General features: G+C 34.9%; 1 protein-coding gene across 13 annotated transcripts in view; it reads right to left on the bottom strand.

The window, feature by feature from the left end:
* The window catches only part of WDR11 (WD repeat domain 11), a 78,957-nt gene that overhangs the window by 49,204 nt on the left and 10,376 nt on the right, over positions 1–19,377 (bottom strand). For all 13 annotated transcript variants that reach the window (XR_009536172.1, XR_009536171.1, XR_009536170.1 and 10 more), the window contains 8 exons: positions 18,345–18,531; positions 15,485–15,650; positions 14,944–15,058; positions 13,884–14,079; positions 13,445–13,548; positions 10,193–10,369; positions 7,373–7,457; positions 1,524–1,630 (listed from right to left, as the gene is read on the bottom strand). Coding sequence is in view for 10 of the 13 variants with exons in the window: in XM_060126727.1 (XP_059982710.1) it covers positions 1,524–1,630; positions 7,373–7,457; positions 10,193–10,369; positions 13,445–13,548; positions 13,884–14,079; positions 14,944–15,058; positions 15,485–15,650; positions 18,345–18,531 (1,137 nt within the window). In the remaining 3 variants the exon portion in view is untranslated. The remainder of the gene's footprint in view (positions 1–1,523; positions 1,631–7,372; positions 7,458–10,192; positions 10,370–13,444; positions 13,549–13,883; positions 14,080–14,943; positions 15,059–15,484; positions 15,651–18,344; positions 18,532–19,377) is intronic.

The raw sequence follows: 19,377 nt of genomic DNA, 5'->3' as shown, positions 1-19,377 counted from the left end.
TAGTTGTGGCGCGCAGGCTCAGTAGTTGTAGCTCAAGGGCTTAGTTGCTCCACGGCATGTGAGATCTTCCCGGCCCAGGGATCGAACCCGTTTCCCCTGCATTAGTAGGTGGATTCTTAACCACTGTGCCACCAGGGAAGTCCCTGAACAAATATATTTTAATATCTTTTCCTAGATTTCTATTACATTAAACAAAAGAGAGAACATACTCAATTCAAAGACAAGTGGATGCCTATATGCCTCCCTGCTCTTCAATGCCATCAAACAGAAGCTCACTATTATTATTCACCAAACACCCTACATCCTTTCCTGGCTCTGCTAGTCGGCTGCCCTCCTTAGAAGACAAGGCTGTAAAAGTCTATAATCTATGAATTTAAATGTCCCACCTAAAAAGTCAGTAACTATTACTTAGAAATTTGTTCCTCAAAAATAAATCTGTGAAAGAGAGATTTTAAGTTATCTAACAGTCCTAGACCTGAGCTGATTGGAAAAAACTGAACAGGCATTTTTTTAGTGAATGATACTACAGAACAGCATTTCATCCCTGGGCTACCATGTACCTACAGTGACCAGTGCCAGTTTATTGGCAACTCAGGAATGTAGGGATAGGGGTCACCAGGCAGGTCATTTCCAATTAGACTAGAGCAACACTGGACTAAAGTGGGGCTAATTCTTTGAGGTTTAGTAACATACTCTGATAAGTAAGAACAACTATAAATTAGAAATATATATTGAGAATACAAGGAAGCAACCATATATATGATTTATTATACACACAGGTAACTTATTGGTTAAAACTATCTACATATATTCATATTGCTAAGCCATTTAAAAAAAAACTCCCCACAATTTTGTAAAAAAAAAAAAAAAAACTATTTGAAATCATTCCATGTGCTATATATAAAATAATATAAAACCTTCACCTTACTCTATTTTCAAGTTCGTATTTTGAAACTCACTGGGCTATAGGTTTTTAACAATTGTGAACAGGTTACTTTACTGGAATATTTCCTATTGTAAAGTCTTTAAACTCCGAAATTAAGTTTTCCTATTTAGCCAGCCAGAGATTATCAAAAGTTTTAAATTTAAGCATTTAAAAAGAATCCTTATTTATAAGATTTTTAAGGGTTTCACACAAAGGCCAAAATTTTTAAAAGAGAATCTAATAAAGTGTAACTACAAAGATTGATTTTAAAACTGTACTCCTGGTTATCTACAACAATGTACTTGAAAGTACAACTGATACCATATTTATGAATCTGTCCATTCAGGCTAATGGTACTCCATTTACCATGCACTTGTGTTAACATAATTTGCATACAATGATGAGTCTTTTCTAAGGCAATTATTATAGAACAACCAAAAAATGAATATATAAACATAGAATATATAAAAATGAATATATAAATGAGAAAAATTCCAAGGTGAAAGAAAGTACTTTGGAACATGTTTTATAAATAGCAACATCTTTGATCAATATGATGGTACCATTTTAAATATCTTAATAGTCTAAATACACAAACCTGTTGGAAGATCAACCAGCTGAAGTTCATTCCTCACTAATCCCATGTTGTTTGGTGTTGAGGTAGAAAAAGAAAGAAAACCAGTTAAACTCGTCCATTCAATACCCCTATAATGAGAAATTAAACAAAGATTAATCTAATATTCTTTTTTTGTCTGAAAAATTTATTTGAAAAATAAGTTTTTTCTATGACCTAGATTTTATTATACAAGATAATTAAGGAATTATATTAATATGACATTTATTTGAGGCTATATTATCATACATTTCCAACATATATAAAATTATTTCTAATAAAACTTTATCTCCAGATCCAATAAGAAGACAGGTTATCAGAATTCATAGCACTAAAATGGCTATTAGAATCTGGCAAAGGAGTCACATCACAGTATTTGCCAAGAATTCCACTGGTTAAAAACAAGTGGTACAGAAATATTCTGAGCAGACTGCTTAAAGTTGAGCACACGTAGGAACTTTATCAAATTTTATCAAAATTCTTAGTTGGTTAGGAAGCAGAAATTCCTGAAGCAAACAATACAACCTGAGCTATTAGATTTGGAAGTGGATGAACGTTCCAAACAGTATGTCAACTAGAGAAAAGCATAAAAGAAAAATCAGACAAGTAAGTAACCTATCAACCTAATGTCCTGGGAGTCCCCTTTATTTGGGACTGATAGTAGGTGAGTCCATGTTTTTTTCCCACTAACGTAACTGGCTTCACCATCAATGGAAAATGGGGGGGACCCAGGACAAGCAAATTCATCAGAGTCACAAAAAGAAGTGAGAAACACTACTATTACCCTGCATTGCTTACAAGGTAATGGAGCTGACTGGGAGGCAAGTCTAAACCTCTGTTCTATATGCAATTGCTCATCAGCATTTACAGGACAACCATTTTTAACAATGACATAATGTCTATGGCTGCTTTCACGATACAATGGCAGGGCTGAGTAATTGTGACAGAAATTTTATGGCCTACAAAGCTTAAAATATTTGCCATCTGTCCTTTACAGAAAACGTTTGCTGACCTCTGATCTAGTTTTTCCACTTCTACTCCAATTTGAATGCTCTTGCTAGATTTAGCATTAATACTGCTCTGAACATGTCTCTCACCTGCCCAAGAAAAGGTATCAATACAATGGCTCCTGCATCAAATCCAAACTCTTCTGTGTGACTTCCAAAGCCATTCGGCATGAAACTTACCTCTCAATCATCTGAACCTTGTGTTAAAAAGGTTCAGATGTTAAAAACCTTGCTATTTTAACTAGAGTAGCTTTTCCTCACTGACCCCTGTGTACCCACCTACTTGTCTTTTCTCAGAGGAGCAAAGATAATCCCAAGAGAACTGAAAATAATATTTGCAACAGCAGGGAATTACTGTAGTTATCAATTTATAACTCTTCAAATGTAAAGTTGTGTTGAAACACTCAGATTAGGCTGCTAAAAACGGAGAACTCTTGAGAACTTCCATGACTGGAACGACCCCTCTCCTTCCCTGTTCAAATACTATCTAGTATCAAGTCCCAGCTCCAGCACTTACTAGCTCTGTGCTCCTCTACCTCTCAGTTTCCTCATCTGCTGTGCAGGAGTAATAACACTGAGTGCATAGAGAAGGCCTGGCACAGAGTAAGCACTGTATGTATTCATAATCACCATCAATAATTACTCTTACTTCAAGATCTAACTCAAGCCCTATTTTCTTCACTAGGCCTCCTCATTTACTATACTCAAACTGCACCTATAGAGACTACAATATAAGTTGGTTAATTATTCACTGGAAAAGTCAATTTGTCTTGTTTCTCTTTCTTTTCCCTAACACATAGTACTCATTAATTTTTCTACTGAGAGTGAACAAAAGGAGACAAGAATCATTTTGAACTTCTGTTCTCTAAATAAGTCTGGTAGCTTCAATCAGATCCGTTTACCCACAGAAACCTTAAGATATACTTTCCAAGTCTTGCTGCTGGCAATCTGAACTACTTATACTCCAGTATAGTAATGCCACTACCTCTGGACAGTAAAAATTTCAGTCCTCCCACTTTTCATTTATTATTTTTAAAAATACATCTGTTAGGTACCCCATATATGCCGGTGCCTGTGCTATTAAGTACCCAGTACATGCTAGCGAGTTTGCTAGGCTAGGGAATACAGCTGTGAATGAGATGGAGGTAACTGTTGTCCTTCAGGAGCCTACAATCTAGCAGAAAAGAGACATTATACAAGTGCATCTGGTATTATCTATCTCAAAAGAGAACAGTGCTGAGTTCAACAGGACCTTGTAAGAGTCACATGGAATCTGGTCTCAGGGGCCAGGCTGGGCTTCCTGGGGAAACGTTAAAGCTGAGACTCAAAGGGCAAATAGGGTTTTGCCTGAAAGCCTCAACAGCTATCAGTGGAAACGACAGTGTGACTGATGGAGAAGCACTGCAGTAGACTGTAGTCTCTTAGAAGGGAGGTACCATGCCCTGTCTCTCTAAGCACGTGACAGGCACTCAGCAAATTCCGTTAGATTAAAAGAATGATGTCCAAAAAAAGCCTACCATGCCTCCTTATGTGTCTAAGTGACGTACATATTCAGAGAAGTGCTTTCCCCCCAGTTTACAGGATGTCCCAGTGTTCAGGATATAGCAGAACATGGGTGGTTGCTTATTTATAATCGAGCACCACCAGTGTGCTGCCTTTGAGCAGATTCCAGCAGCAGCCTGTACATCTGACTCCTACTGATCAACTAAAGAAAATAAAAATCGAGTTGGACTTCAAAGTGTATTAGGTAAGGAGGGGATTATTTCTCAAAAGAAAAGAATGAAAACTCTTGTCAAACACAGCTGAGCACAACACTGCTCCCAGGATTAGAAAACCATTGTCTAGGTTTAACCACACACTGAGCTCTATAAAAACTCTTAAGAACAGCAGCTCATTTTCTGACTCAGTCTAAGTTTGTTTTGTAGCATTCCTTGCTACTGAACAATTGTAACCTTAGAATCTACCAATAGGGATTCAGTGTTCTGACTCCTATGGATTCCCAAGTTGGGCCTGTTCACCTGCATTGGGGATGCTACCTTAGCTACTTCTCAACACTGGGTGGCTGGGGGGAGCAAACACTTTCTGAAAGGTCTTTAAGTCCTACCGTTATATGAAACTAACTTCGGCAAATGTACAGACAGACAAAATAGAGATCATTTTACTTTCCACAAATCACTCAATGTGCTCAAAGCAATACTGAGTCAATCAGTGTTTTGATACCCATATAAACTACTGTTTTAACAATTTTTGACACTGAAAATAGTATTGGGCTATATTATTGTAATTTTAGCCTACTGGACAAAGACACCAACTAATAATATAAGAACTCTAATAATCTAAGAAAACCTATATGTACCACTCTACATTATTTAGTTCTAGGTATCTTCCACTGGATTATAAGCTTCCCAGGTTTTGTCTGTTTACAGGCATACAGAAAAGGCTCAATATATATTTCATATTTGTAAAGCGTAACTGGTTAAAACATCATAGCTTTCAAAAAACGCATAGATGCAACTATCTGTAGTTAGGCAGTACCAGGCCATATGTATGCTAAAGACTGAAGTACTTAAGATGAAGTGGTTTTTAAAAACACTTTTAGTACTAAGTAGAAAAACAACTTTCTAAAGTTGGCCTTTAATTTGCATATAAGTATCTAGAACATACTGGGTTTACTGCTAATAAGTTCAGCAATTTTTATAGCACATCTGTGAAATTCTCATAATGGCTTTTAATTGTAATACTATAATTGCATTAATTGAAACACAAAGACAGCAGTATTTTAGCATCCTCTTGGGCACCATCTCTGGATGTAAAATGTGAATTATCTTCAAAATGGCAATTAAGAGGGAAAATTTATATTTAAAAAAAATGGAGCATACTTGCGTGATTGTTCACAACACTAGCCTGACTGAGTAGCATACCCCTTAGAGCTATTCGGTACCCCAAGTAACACGTTATAAATAATTTTGGTGTCAATAACAAATATTATCATAACACGTGTAAGTCATGTATTTAGTGACATCTATGACCTGAACAATCCAGGATAACAATCTTACTTACAGCAAATAGCTCACTGATTAACTAGCTATCTTGTCTTTATTAAAGATTACATACTGTGGTGATCATTTCACAATATACACAAGTATTGAATTATTACACTGTACATCTGAAACTAATATGTTATATCTCAACTATACCTCAATATAAATAAATAAACAAATAAATAAATAAGATTTCAGTGTTCCGAAAAAAATGACAATGTGCTTGACTTTCCAGAAGCATGTACCAAATTCCTGGCATTAATCCCGGCTTAGTCAACATTTTTATCTTATTGCCAAAATGTTCCCAACTGATCTATGTTGAATTTTTTAGCTGGAGATTTAGCACATGTATCCTAAGAGCTCAGTTCTGAAGCCTGAAACGCCTGGATTGAATTCCATGTACCTTTTCATGACTCCACAATACTCAGTTCTTCTGTAAATTGGGAATAATAATAGTGCCTACTGCATAGAGTTGTAGTGAGGATTCAAGGAAACAATGCCTGAAAAGTATTAACACTTAACATAATCCTTAGAACAAATACTGATTAAATGGTGAGTTTTGATTGATTGGTGTTTGCCATAAAAGGGAACACTGCAAACAAAAGCCAGGGGTGAAAGGAAACGTCAAGAGAAGCAACGCAGACAGGAAAGAAAGGAAGAGAGAAGGTATCAGTGGCAGCAGGGACTACTGGAAGGAGAGAGAAAAGATGAACAACAGCCTGGAAGGATCCAAGCAGTTACCTGTGTCTCTGCACCCCAAAAGCCTAACACTTTTGAAGACATTAATCCTCCATGTAGATGTATTTAGGGAGATACTGTAGGGGCACAGCATAAGGTGGCGATAAACAGTCACTCAGGCTGTACCAAAAAATCATGCACTTGAAAGAATAAGGCAACATAAACTCTTCAGAAACTTCCATCACAATCAGAAGTTGTGATACTTCAAGGGTTGACCCTTCCCCATTTAGAAAACGCATTTATTCCGAATAATGTGCACACTAAGGGTTCACTAAGAATTTTAACGTACACATGAGAACTATAACTATAATATAATGTACAGAAGTGAGAAATGGCCTTTCGGATACATCTGTTCCAACATCATCAAAAAATACTTGAAGATTAATAAATTTATATTATATATGTGTAACTTTACAATCCATCATTGCCAGGGCAAAGAAAGGAATATAGTCATGTGATCAGCAAGATAATGCTATGGAGCAGGTATGTATGTACTTTATTTTTATTTATTTTAAAAAAATTTTTATTGGAGTGGCATGTATGTACTTTAAAACAGATAGCAAGAGTCATCCTTCTGTTCTGTTAGCCTTCCCTCAGATACCTCTGCATACAGAGAACTCATAAAACAGATCACATCTCAAAATGAAAGAATAAATGAGATTAATTAACAATTTAAATGACCTTATTCAAAATTTTCACAAGCAGTCCTACTGAGGGATCTTTACAGAAAAGGAAAACAAACTATATAAACCGGAACAAGGGAACAGAGTGATATCCAGTGAGAAAATAGCCTTGGCCTTAGGAGAAATAAATAAGATGCAGAAATAAAGTGAGAAAAAAATTCTCCACTGCATAATGTTCTCTACAAAGTAAACAATTAGTACTCATCCTTAATGAACATAGCCATTAGTTGGACATGAATATGCATTACTCAAAGTTTTCAGTCAAATAATCACCACTGCAGAGTATTCAGTGTAGAAAAGTCCACAAGAACTTTTTTCTGGTATTACATATGTTTATAATTTCAATATCCCAATGACAGACTCACTTGACTTCACACGAGTGGATGCTTAACTCCTTGTGCAGCAGCCCACTGGTGAGATGGTACACCAGGACAGAACCATTACTTGTACCTATTAAAATGACATAGTAGAGGAGAATTAATCTAGTGGGAGTTCCAAATCTAACAAAAGTCTTTTCTCAAGATTTCAATTATTTTACAACATCTATATTTTATAAAAGGAACCCAAGCTAGGTGTGAAGAAAGAGTAAACTTCTCTGTCTTCCCTCTCATCAAAAATGGGCTTAGGGCTTCCCTGGTGGTGCAGTGGTTGAGAGTCCACCTGCCGATGCAGGGGACACGGGTTTGTGCCCCGGTCCGGGAAGATGCCGCGGAGCGGCTGGGCCCGTGAGCCATGGCCGCTGAGCCTGCGCGTCTGGAGCCTGTGCTCTGCAACGGGAGAGGCCAGAACAGTGAGAGGCCCGCGTACCGCAAAAAAAAAAAGGGCTTAATCTCATGTACTCTGTAATCTTACCTAAATCCAGGGACAGATTTTCAAAGACTTCACAACCTAATTCAATACACACAAAATCTGAAGATGCACCTTCTTAAGCTTTTTGAATGTTTATTATAACTGATCCTCAAAAAGGCAACCTAGCAGAACTCATTAACCAGATTTCTCTAGTTTTCTTTACAAAGATTTTGGTTTTGTTCTGTCTTTAACATTAAATACATCATAAAGTAAAGCGAAGTACAGTGGTTCACTGTGGATTTTACTGTTAAAGAAGCCTGAGTTTAAGCCCTGGCTCTGCCCTATACTTTTGCAAATTACTTGCCCACACTAAATTTGTGTTAGTATCCCTTTAACATGGGAATAATGGAAAATCTATTTGTTGGAGATTAAATGAGAAACATACGTAAAACACTTAGTACAACACTCTGCACAAAGTAAGTACATGATTATTACTATTTCTGTTATCACTGTAATAATGATTTGTAGCTATTATTATGCCTAAAGCTTTTCGTGGTCTCAGGTAATATGTCTAAATTTTAATTAGAAGGGACATGGCCACTTGAGAAAGTAACACTTTCTTGAGAAAGTAACGTTTTCAGCCCTTAACATGTTTTTATAAGTCAAGCAAGAAAAGTGAACAATGTAAGTGACTGCACAATCACTTTCTCACTGCACATGACTTAAAAGAATTAATGGATTCATACAAAGTAATAGACTGTAGAAATAATAATAATATAATAACAATAAATGTAAAAATGCTAGGCAATTTCCAATTTTAGTTAACTTGCTGAATTAAAGCTTCAGAAATTTCTTGCAAAACTATTCTAGAGAAATACAGTATTACACTTACTTACTTTTATCACCTATTCTACAGTATCTTCTAGTACTGAGAAAATATCTAAAGAATTACTAAAACTTTTCAATTATCAGATGTTCATAATAATCATATGATTTCTACATTCTGCACATTTTGATGATGTTGAAACTATGATTTAATACTTAAGGGGCCCAAGAAGAAGTAATTCTGGTTGAACTCTGCTTCTCTTTTCTAATGACTCTGCAAGACTTTAGGCACTTATATTTTTTGCTTTTACTTTGTTATTATACTAAATTCAATAAATGACTTGCTATTCACTATATACCAGCACAATACAGCTTATTCTACAATGGAAATCTCAGAGCCTGACTCAGCTCTTGTTATCTAGCTATCCCAAGAAGTAATTTTCTCCAAGAAATTAATAAATTCCTAAATTGAAAGAGAAGGTATACTGACCTTGTACAGAGATGTACATACTATGTACACTGACCAATCCCAATTGAAACCTCAATGAGAATTTTAATATCAATAGTTTCTAAAATAAAAATTAAACATCTATCTGCATTTATATAAATCTGGACACCTGTAAACGCAGACCACTGAACCTTAAAATTCAAATCACTTTCAAAAGATAATAATGGAAAAAATGGGAAAATAAGAGTAGTGCCAAACAGTAATACTCAAATGAGCCATGAGGGCTCACAAATCAGCCATTAAGTTGAGACACACTGGCCATAAGGTCGGGTTTTCATTTTAGGAAAAAAAAGAATCGCAAATCACATGTTTATAGACCTTCTGGGAAAAAGCCAGAAGTCAAACCAATAGCATCTTAAGAAAAATGTTGACAATTTCAAACAAATATATTATTGTTCAAAATTTTAGAGAAATGAATTTTAACCTTATGTATTTAGTAGCAAATAGAAATTTGGTCCTCTCTGTAAAAGAAATCAGGTTAATCCCATTACCATGAAATTACTGTGACAGCAAGTTGAAACCCAGACCAATTTTTTTTATCTACAACATAAAAATATGCAATTTCAACCCAAAAGGCAAATCTTTAGTTTATAAAGACAATAGCCACTTTAAACACAATAAAACCAGGTTTAACATACAATTCTTAGCACATGAAGAAACTTATTATTAAACTATTAAGTGTGACTATATTATTAGTTAACAAAAACTAATAACAAAATGACATGCACAGGAAGAGCTTGAGATGGTCCAAGAAAAGACAAGGAGTCTGGTTTCAGCATTACACAGGGACTTTCCTCCTGACATTTTAGAGATGTACTCATGGTGTCAGGGTCTCTGTCATCTGGTGTCAGGTGAATGAGTTATCATTATGATTAAAAAAGATTAATAGAACAGAAAAAAAAGTATTTCAAGATGAGTATTTATACAATTTCATTTAGCCTCTTCCTCCTCTTAAAGCATTTTAAAGGAGAATAAAGGATTTTCTAGTAACCAGGAAACTTAAATATCTTAAAAATGTAAAATAGACATTAAGAATTAAAAAAAGAACAGGTCCAATACTCACCAACAGCAAGCAATGGCTGATACATCTTGATATTTTTTGTGGTCAATGGTGGGCACATACGGATAGCAAACTGTGGTGAGGGCAGTCCTGAAAGCAGACCTGTTAGCAGGAATTTGAGTTGCACTTCCTGCAGCATGGAGCCTTTGGGATGTTCTTCCCCAGCAATTGCACTTTGCCCTGATTTGTAATAAAAAATACAAATATGTTAACTGTAACATACGCTGTTCTTAAAAATCTAAAGGAACTTTACAGTGGAAGTATACTCTTCAGGTCTAGAAGGTGTAATGTAGCACTCTAGTGCCTGTAGCTATACACCGAGTCTTACTTGGCTATGGGACTTAAACTGCATCATCTAATATCTCAAAGGATAGGTTACTCCAGAGTATTGCTATCCAGAATTCAGGGACCTGTGTCTTCTAAGAAACACCATTTTAGCCAAAGTTCCTGGTATTGGGGCACCCAAGGCAAATCAAGAGGACTAGGGTTAGAGAACAGTTTCTGTAGCATGAGATATTACAGAGCATTCCTGTCTTACTGCCTTTCTAAAGGGTTACTTTTCAATCTGATGCTCTTTAAAGTGCACATAAAATTGGTAATCACAAATAGCAGGTTCAAAGAACTCATTTAGATTTCAAATAAGAAATCTTAATGTGTCAATGTAATTACAACATTTAAGCTTTATAATTACATATTTTTATATAAATAAGTAAAATAAAATTTAAATACATACTTATAATTACTAATATATAAACCATCACTAGTGATAGTTGTCTTAAATGGCATTATTTTTAGATACAGCATTCGTACTTAGGTATCAAATTTCAAACTAAAAAGATGATTCAAATAAAAACCATTCACAAAATGTGAATACAAAGTGTGCAACAAAATCAAAACCATTCACTAATAATGGTATAAAAATTTTCTTCCTTTAAAGCACTACTGAATACTGGGATAAAGTTGTCAAAAGTACATATCAGGAATATGTGTGAGTATATATATATGTACACACACACACACACACACACACACACACACACACACACACACAGAGAGAAAGGGAAGAATGAAATAATTACTAGAAGTGGGTGACGGGATTCTAACTAAACCTTTTAAAGCTGTAAAGTTGTTTTAGTAATGATGTTATTGTAAAATCGGTAAGATATACAGAAAAAAAGGCCATCAGTTGAATCCAAATAAATGATCCCTTAGGATAAGCCATACAACTGGTATCAATCTTAGTAACAAAGATGGGGTCTAAAGGAATGGCAAGTTCTACAGGTAGGTACCATGTTTACCAACCCTTGCAGCTTGGAGTTCACTTCAGGAAACTGCCATATTTCTCTTCAAGCATCTTCCATGTGAGGTGATTCACAAAGTAGGGCAGATGATTCACAAAGTAGGGCAGATGATTCACAAAGTAGGGCAGATTAGGCCTTACTAAGCAGCAGCCTTTACCCAATGAATATAAATCAGGCCTCTGTATTTAACTGAATTGCTTTCAATTACCACTAAGTACATAGTGAATTTCAAATTAAAAGTTTAATTAAAAGTTTTAATTAAAATGTTTTCAAGTAACAAAGATTTATTTAATACTTTTAAATCAACAACACTGTCAAGAACTGCTATACAATCTGTATCATTTTGTCTCCTAAAAAATGTAAGTTATATCACTTAGATACCTAAACAGCATAAAATTACAAACTCCTACAGGCTTTGTATTACTGATTAGTTCTGTGCATGTGTGTTTATAATTCTTTTCACTTTAATATTTTATATTAAGTGCAGACAAGGTCAATTAACTTGGAAAATTGTGTAACTAATAAAATAAATTTTGCAAAACAATTATGTGTCTAAACTTCCTCCTATGGATTTATGTCTAGAAGGTGAAAAGAATTTTAAGTATAAAAGTTAGTGTCCCTGAGCACAAGGATTCCACGGCTGGCAGGAATTGTGAGAATACCAGGGTCTGGAGAGGTCTTGCTTAGATTACGGTGAAGCAGCCGGGACTAGACGCCATGGCCAGGGAGCAGACTCCAGACTGGGATGACTAGGTTCACACTTCCACTTATCGGCTGTGTAGTCCGGGGCAAGTTTTTTAATCCCCCTGGGTCTCAGTTCCCACATACATAAAATGGAAGTAATAATAATAATAGTACCTACTTTGCAGGGTTGTTGAGCTAATACTTAAAGAGAATTTGGCACAGTATTTAACATAGTATTAAGCACTCAATAAATGTCACCTCTGATTAAGAAGATTAATAAGTTAATGCTCTTTCTAGTATATCATGGATCTTTACAGCATTTAAACAAAAGAACCTAGTAAATAATATCCATTTTCAATTACACTGTGGGAGAACAAATAGTGATAAAGAAAATCCTTTATAAACCACTAGCCACAATTTTAAAAGAATTAGACGTCGGTACTGCTTGGCATATTTACAATTTCTAGTTGTATATATTTGAAACCACCAATCCTCATTCTTCCTTGAATATACAGTGGTCCTATAATAATTAACTTTGAAGCAATATATTATCTGCAAATAAATATTTGTTGAAGTAAGAATTCCCAACGTGAAAATAAGAAAATGTAAGTCAAAAAGTTAAGACGATTTTTTCTAATACTGCTCAGTTACTTTATTCCTTCAATAAATACTTATCACACATCTAGAATGCGCAAGGCCCTGGGCTGAGCGCTGGGGATGCAAAGCTGAATCAAGCACTGTCCCACCCTTGTGAAGCTTATAATTTACTGTAGGGAAAAAGACAAGTCAAATCACAACTACAATCAGCTGATGACTATTAGGGACCACATTAATCAGGCTTGGGAGGTTAAAGAAAGCAACACCTGAGCTGAATTTTGAATAAGGAGTAGCAGAAAGGGAGAGAGAGGAAGAGTGTGTTCAATTCTGAGCTGAGGGAGCAGCGAGCATGGAGGAGGAGGTATGGTATTGCCCAGCACGGGCTATATATGCAGCATCCAGATGCCTCATGCCATCTCTTTCATTTAGATCAGAGTCCCTCACGAATGAACATTTTCTAATTCCAGCACTATAATAATAGTCTATACTACTTCAGGTACTCTTATGCTTAAGTATTTTATACCCCTCTGATTTATTTAGGAAAGAATAAGTCTACATTTTAGTTTTCTGAAGTATTAACTTTGACTTTACAATAACTGCAACCACTGACTATTAATTTTGCCCTTCAAAAAGTGTACCTAACATAAAAGTGAGAGAAAAAAAAGCAGTTTACCAATCATGTTGTCTAAGGAGAGGTCTGGGAGTTTATTCTGTAGCACTCCTACAGGAATTCCACAGAAAGACACGGGTGAATATAAAGGTGACACGCCAGAACTACTGCAAAGACATAATAATTAGATGGTTCTTACATATTTAAAACATATTTAAAACCTGGTTCTTACATATTTAAAACCTGCATCACATGTTAGTAACTCAAAATACTAATTTTAGATCATAGTATTCTATCAATTTTTACAGTATTCCTTAATCTAACCCATAGGTGAAATATCTCTAGCAGGTTTACATAATCTCCTAATAATCTAAAGTCTTAATTATCGATTTAAAAATATTTTTTTCAGAAAAAAGGTCCTGCTATTTTTATATGATTCTGGTAATCTAAAGAAAGGGGGAAACAAAGCAAAACAAAAAAGAGATCCTATTGGTTCATTTACCTGTTCCGTGAATTTCGATTACAAACGGCAGACTTCAGTTCCCATATCATAACCCTGCCATCACTCACTATGAGGGCAGCTGCATTCTCATTGACAGGACAACACACCATACTGAAGGGACGGACAGTTTTTGTCACCCTGATTGCATCACACTGGCTTCGTAAATCATAGGTAAGCTCCTGGACAGGATCTGGATCTTAACAGAGTATAGTTTTCTTTTAAATATTAGAGAACAAACGTATCAATGTCACTGCTACTTGTTTTAATTTAAATAATACCTCAACCAAAAAGAATATCATCCCTTCACTAATGCAAAGTTTGTCAAAAATGGCTTCCCTGTTTACAATTACTAATTTCTTCAGGATATAAAGAAAATTTACTTAATGACCGTCTATACCAAGTTTAATTTCCAAAATAACAATTATTATCAAAATAGTCTATTTAATATTTTTAAAATAAAGGAAATTCTTTGAAAAAGGATCAACAGTAATATATGATTAAATAATTAACAGTGCACTTGTAGCCCAACATAATTTACTGTGGTCTACAATAAGCCTGAAAATAATTATACTTTATAAAAGATGTGAAAGTCACTTTCACCTTTACATAGTACATCATTCCATAAAAACATTAGTTTTGTTCTCCAGGATAAGATTGAAACTGACAACTGAATGCCCTGGAGACTTATTAACCTGTTACTTTACCATGGAAATCCTAAAGCAGAGAAGTCAAAGGGGTGTAATAATAAAGGTATATACAAGGTTGGACTTGTGCTAAAGAAATAATCACAAAAGATAACATCCACTTAGCTCATGGATATAATCAAGAAGGGATTACAAAATATTACTATCTTTGCAGCATACAAGAGGTGCACTGTTATAATACTCAGAGATTATCTTGGGCCTGGGGTTTTTTATGCCTCATGTTATAACCATATTCTACTTTCTTAAGGCAAGGATTATTATTAACTCCATGCTTTGGTAAGTATCTGCCACATGAAGCTTTATAAAATCATTCTGAAGAAAAATATAATTAACATTATTGTGAGATATAAACTCACCTGGTTCTTCATTTGAAGTGGTGAAAATACTATTGTAAGATCTTCGAACACGTAAGGTTATACAACCATTTTCATGTAGGCAAAATAAACCATCACGCTGAAAGCAGGGTATTACCTTTAAATAGATGATGTATTTGTTTTTAAAAACAATAGATTTTAAAAGTATATACGGTGAGATTCATAAACTCATATTTAGAGAATATGGGCGGAAAAAACCCCCAAACACAAAAATACACATATAATCCCCTAGTTTTAAAACTAAATGAACATTTAAAATATCCATCAATAATCCTAAAACAATCTGTCTTTATCCATGTAACTTAAATAGTTCAGTACATATCTTCAGATCAGTCAGAAGAATTTCTAGGGTTAAATCAAACCAATCTAAAGTGCAGAAAAATAAGGAATATAAAATAACATTGTTAATCTTTAAATAAATAGAAAAAGAGAAAGTGAGACTAAGGACTTTTGCAAAATTATGGTTTTTCTCTATATAATTCATAATCAACTTGTGGTAATATAATTTATAAGTTGTAGATACCTGCAGAAATGGAACTCCTGTTCGTTCTATTGCAATCACACCCACTGTCTGATTCACCTCAAGGTCAAGGATTAAAATCTCTCGAGGATAGAGCAGCGACATGTGATTCCTTTTGGAAGGCAGGTATGCCAACTGAAGGCAATCATTGAGAGTCATGAATTCAGCACTGAAAAAAGTAAACATTTACTTCAGGCACCAAGAAATGAGTCAGACTCGCAAATGAATTTATTCATGAAACAGAAACAGACTGAGAGAAGCAGAAAACAAAATTAGGGTTACCAAAGGGGGAAGGAGGTAGGGGAGGGGTAAATTAAGCGTTTGGGATTAGCAGACACAAACTACTATATATAAAACAGATAAACAACAAGGTCCTACTGTGTAGCACAGGGAACTAGATTCAATATCCTGTAATAAACTATAATGGAAAAGAATCTGAAAAAGAACATGTAATATAATACGTATAACTGAATCACTTTGCTGTACACCAGAAACTAACACAGCATTGTAAATTAACCATAATTCAATTTAAAAAAATGAGTCAGACTTTATTCATATCAGAAAAAGCTAAAAAAGAATTGAATTTTGTACTTTCCATATAATAACTGTCAATGAGAATGTACAACTGTTTCCTGAAATGACCAACACAGGCTAGCATCTAAAAATTAGATCTCTTCTTTGTGCCCAAATCCAAATTACGACAATGATACTGTATAGGTCGGATAGAGACATGTTTCTGAATATGTGAAAATGTAAAGTAAAGTAGTAAGTCTGTGGTATGAGACGGTCAGTGACAATACTATACGGCATTCTTAAGACAGTAGTTTTATTGTTATTTTGTAATTAGAAGTACTAAATAGACTGCTGAAATGAAGCCTCAGGACTAAAACATGAAGCACGTAGGGCAGTTAGGGCTAGGCAACTGGATCAGGAGTCACTGCACTCTCTGCATGGCTTGGGCAAGGAAGGCACTTCCTCTACTCCGCCTTCATTCACTTTTCAGCTGTCTTAAAGCTTTCTTGAAACAAAGCTTTGTACTTTATTCACTTACCACAGCATTTTCTTCTGTGTAAATAAAAGAGATGAAATGATATGAGGATTATAAAGACTGTTAGACTCAAAACTCATTTTAGTAAGTTGTGATTGTGGTATATATTTAATCACAACTTTATTTTATAATAAATTTATATTTAATATATTTCAGTAGTAGGAATGAGCATACAAATATGTACCTTTTTTCTTACACAACAATTTTATTAAAAGGTTTTGAAACTTAAAATAGATTAGAGGACTAGAGACAGGGATGTGGACTGCATTAAAATCCTGGCTCTGCACTTCCTAGCTGGGTGAGCTTAAGTAGCATATTTAAAACAATGTGAAACTCAGCTTCCTCATTTATAATGTGGGCACAGTACTACTGCCCAGGATTGTAGCAAGATTATATGTAATAATGTATGTAAAAGTACCCAGAGTAGTTCTATTTGAAGGGATAAATAATGCATTTCCCCAGTACTCAAGATGAACATATGATTCACATGACAGAAAATATAATATATATAAATCATAACTTATAAAACTATGCAGGCAAAAAATAATTATGATACAGAATCAATGCAAAGTAAATAAAAAGTTCTCAAGATATTTAAGGAGTAATCTTAAATTATTTCAGCACAGGGTGAGGGATAAATTAGTGAATTTAATCAGCCTATGGTTTACTATATAAAAATTATATTTACATATAAATTCAGAATGTATTTGTAGAGCAATTTGTATTTTACATTCTTTAGGTAATTACCCACAAAGACTAGATAGAATAATCTTAGCATATTAAAAATAAAAGCTTTTAAAAAATGAATGCCAGGGCTTCCCTGGTGGCGCAGTGGTTGAGAGTCCGCCTGCCGATGCAGGGTACAGAGGTTCGTGCCCTGGTCCGGGAAGATCCCACATGCCGCGGAGCAGCTGGGCCCGTGAGCCATGGCTGCTGAGCCTGTGCGTCCGGAGCCTGTGCTCCGCAACGGAAGAGGCCACAACAGTGAGAGGCCCGTGTACCACGAGGAAAAAAAAAAAAAAAGAATGCCAAAAAAACTACCAAAGCAATAAAAATATAAGAACTACCATATCACTAGGAAAATGACAGAAATCTATTTTTAATGCATAAAATTAGTTCTTTAAAATAAAATTGTACTCAGTTGAAATTTCTGAAATAAATAATAATAGCTAGCCTTTACCAAAAGAATGCTTATTGAGTATCAGACACTATGTTCAGTACTTAAGCTATTGCACCTCTTAATCCTTACAACCCTAAGAAATCCTTTCAAACACTATCTTAGAGATTGGGAGAGTGAAATTTGAGCACGATTAAATTATACTTTGAGTCACAGAGCTACAGCTTCCCTTAGAATCTTGGCCCTTAACCAGTACGGGAAACATCTTTACATGCATGAGAAAAATACTTATATTTTATTGGCTAATGAGATTACACAGCATTTAAGTCAGGAAAATGTATTTAAAATGAAAATCCAGCTTTTGTCCCCCAATTTTTAATGTGTTCAATGGCCATAATTTTAGAATCTTTATCTCTTATTTTCAGAAGTCAAAACTTTTCATGTGTCAAAATCAATGGGGGACGTTTACCACATTACTGGAAACAAAGGAGCCACGTTAATGCTAAATCTCTTCGGGGAAGAAACAAAAAACATTTTTCCTCTTATAAATTCAAAACTACAAACAAGAAAGGGTAACATGAAGAAGAAAATTAATCTTAGTACATCTCCAAAAATGAGGTTTTCATGAATAGATTATAACTAGATAAATGTTGAATAAATAAATGAATGTTGCTGTTAGTTTTACACTTGTAACTTACCTAGGTTTCTCTTGCGTGATTAAGATTTTCACTTTATTAAGAGCCTTCTTGGCCCCTGTGGCTGCAGCCAGCTTGTTGTGAGCTGGGCTGGAGTGTGGGCTGGATATGTACACTTTTTTCCCAGGGCCTGAGGGTGGCTTGGATGGAGAGAAGTCTGAGATGAATACAATGCCCTCACTGGTGAGTACTGTATTGAGAGAAACAAAACTCTAATTAAAGTTTAATCAAGTATAGCATAGAGTTTTATTCCAATACAACTTTGAGAGCAAGGTAATGATAATTTTAATAATATAGAACTGGCAGTGTTATGCAGTCGTAACATAACGGGAATGTTCTCCAAATTAAAGTGAAACTGGTGGTCCATTACAATTCATCAGAGGCCTCCAAGCTCAGCATTCCAAATTAATGTTTTAATTAAAAAGATACCAGAAGGTTACTGGCAGAAAGAACAAATGTTTGTTCTTCCAAATATATTCAGTGCATGGACTTTCATTAAAAACCTTTCCTCATTATATCCCATAACTTCAAAATCCAAAGACTTTCAGAATATAAAATTCACAGAAGAAATAAAAAATCCCATATGTAAGAGGCTCTGCATACCACACTTGGTAAGTTCAAATATTTGACTTGATGATACTAATTTTTCATCATTATCATGAGCTACTCAGTCTAAATATATTTTCCTTTTTCTTCTTGCGTATCAAATTGAACCTCGGGATGTGTAAAGAGTGTTCTTTTTCTCTTTACATCTAGAGTAAAATTAAAGTGCCAACAGCAGTTTACTAAGTGTACAGAAAATGGAAATATTCAAGGAGGCAGCACCACATTTAACAATATAAATTATGCCTTTTTATGAATGAAAAAATAATCCCCCTCAAAACGGGCTAATACTAATACATATCTGATTATAAAAGTCTTATCTATCCTGGCAATCAGCAAGGCTGCTTTAAACACAGGGAACAAAGCAGCATTCAAGAATCATGACAACCCCAGCACATTCAATGAGCAAATTAAAGATGTTAGGTCAACTGAT

Source organism: Lagenorhynchus albirostris, chromosome 16, assembly GCF_949774975.1.
Source record: "Lagenorhynchus albirostris chromosome 16, mLagAlb1.1, whole genome shotgun sequence".
Classification (NCBI taxonomy): Eukaryota; Metazoa; Chordata; class Mammalia; order Artiodactyla; family Delphinidae; genus Lagenorhynchus; species Lagenorhynchus albirostris.
The sequence above is the reverse complement of the archived record's forward strand: the minus strand, read 5'-3'. Positions and strand labels throughout refer to the sequence as shown.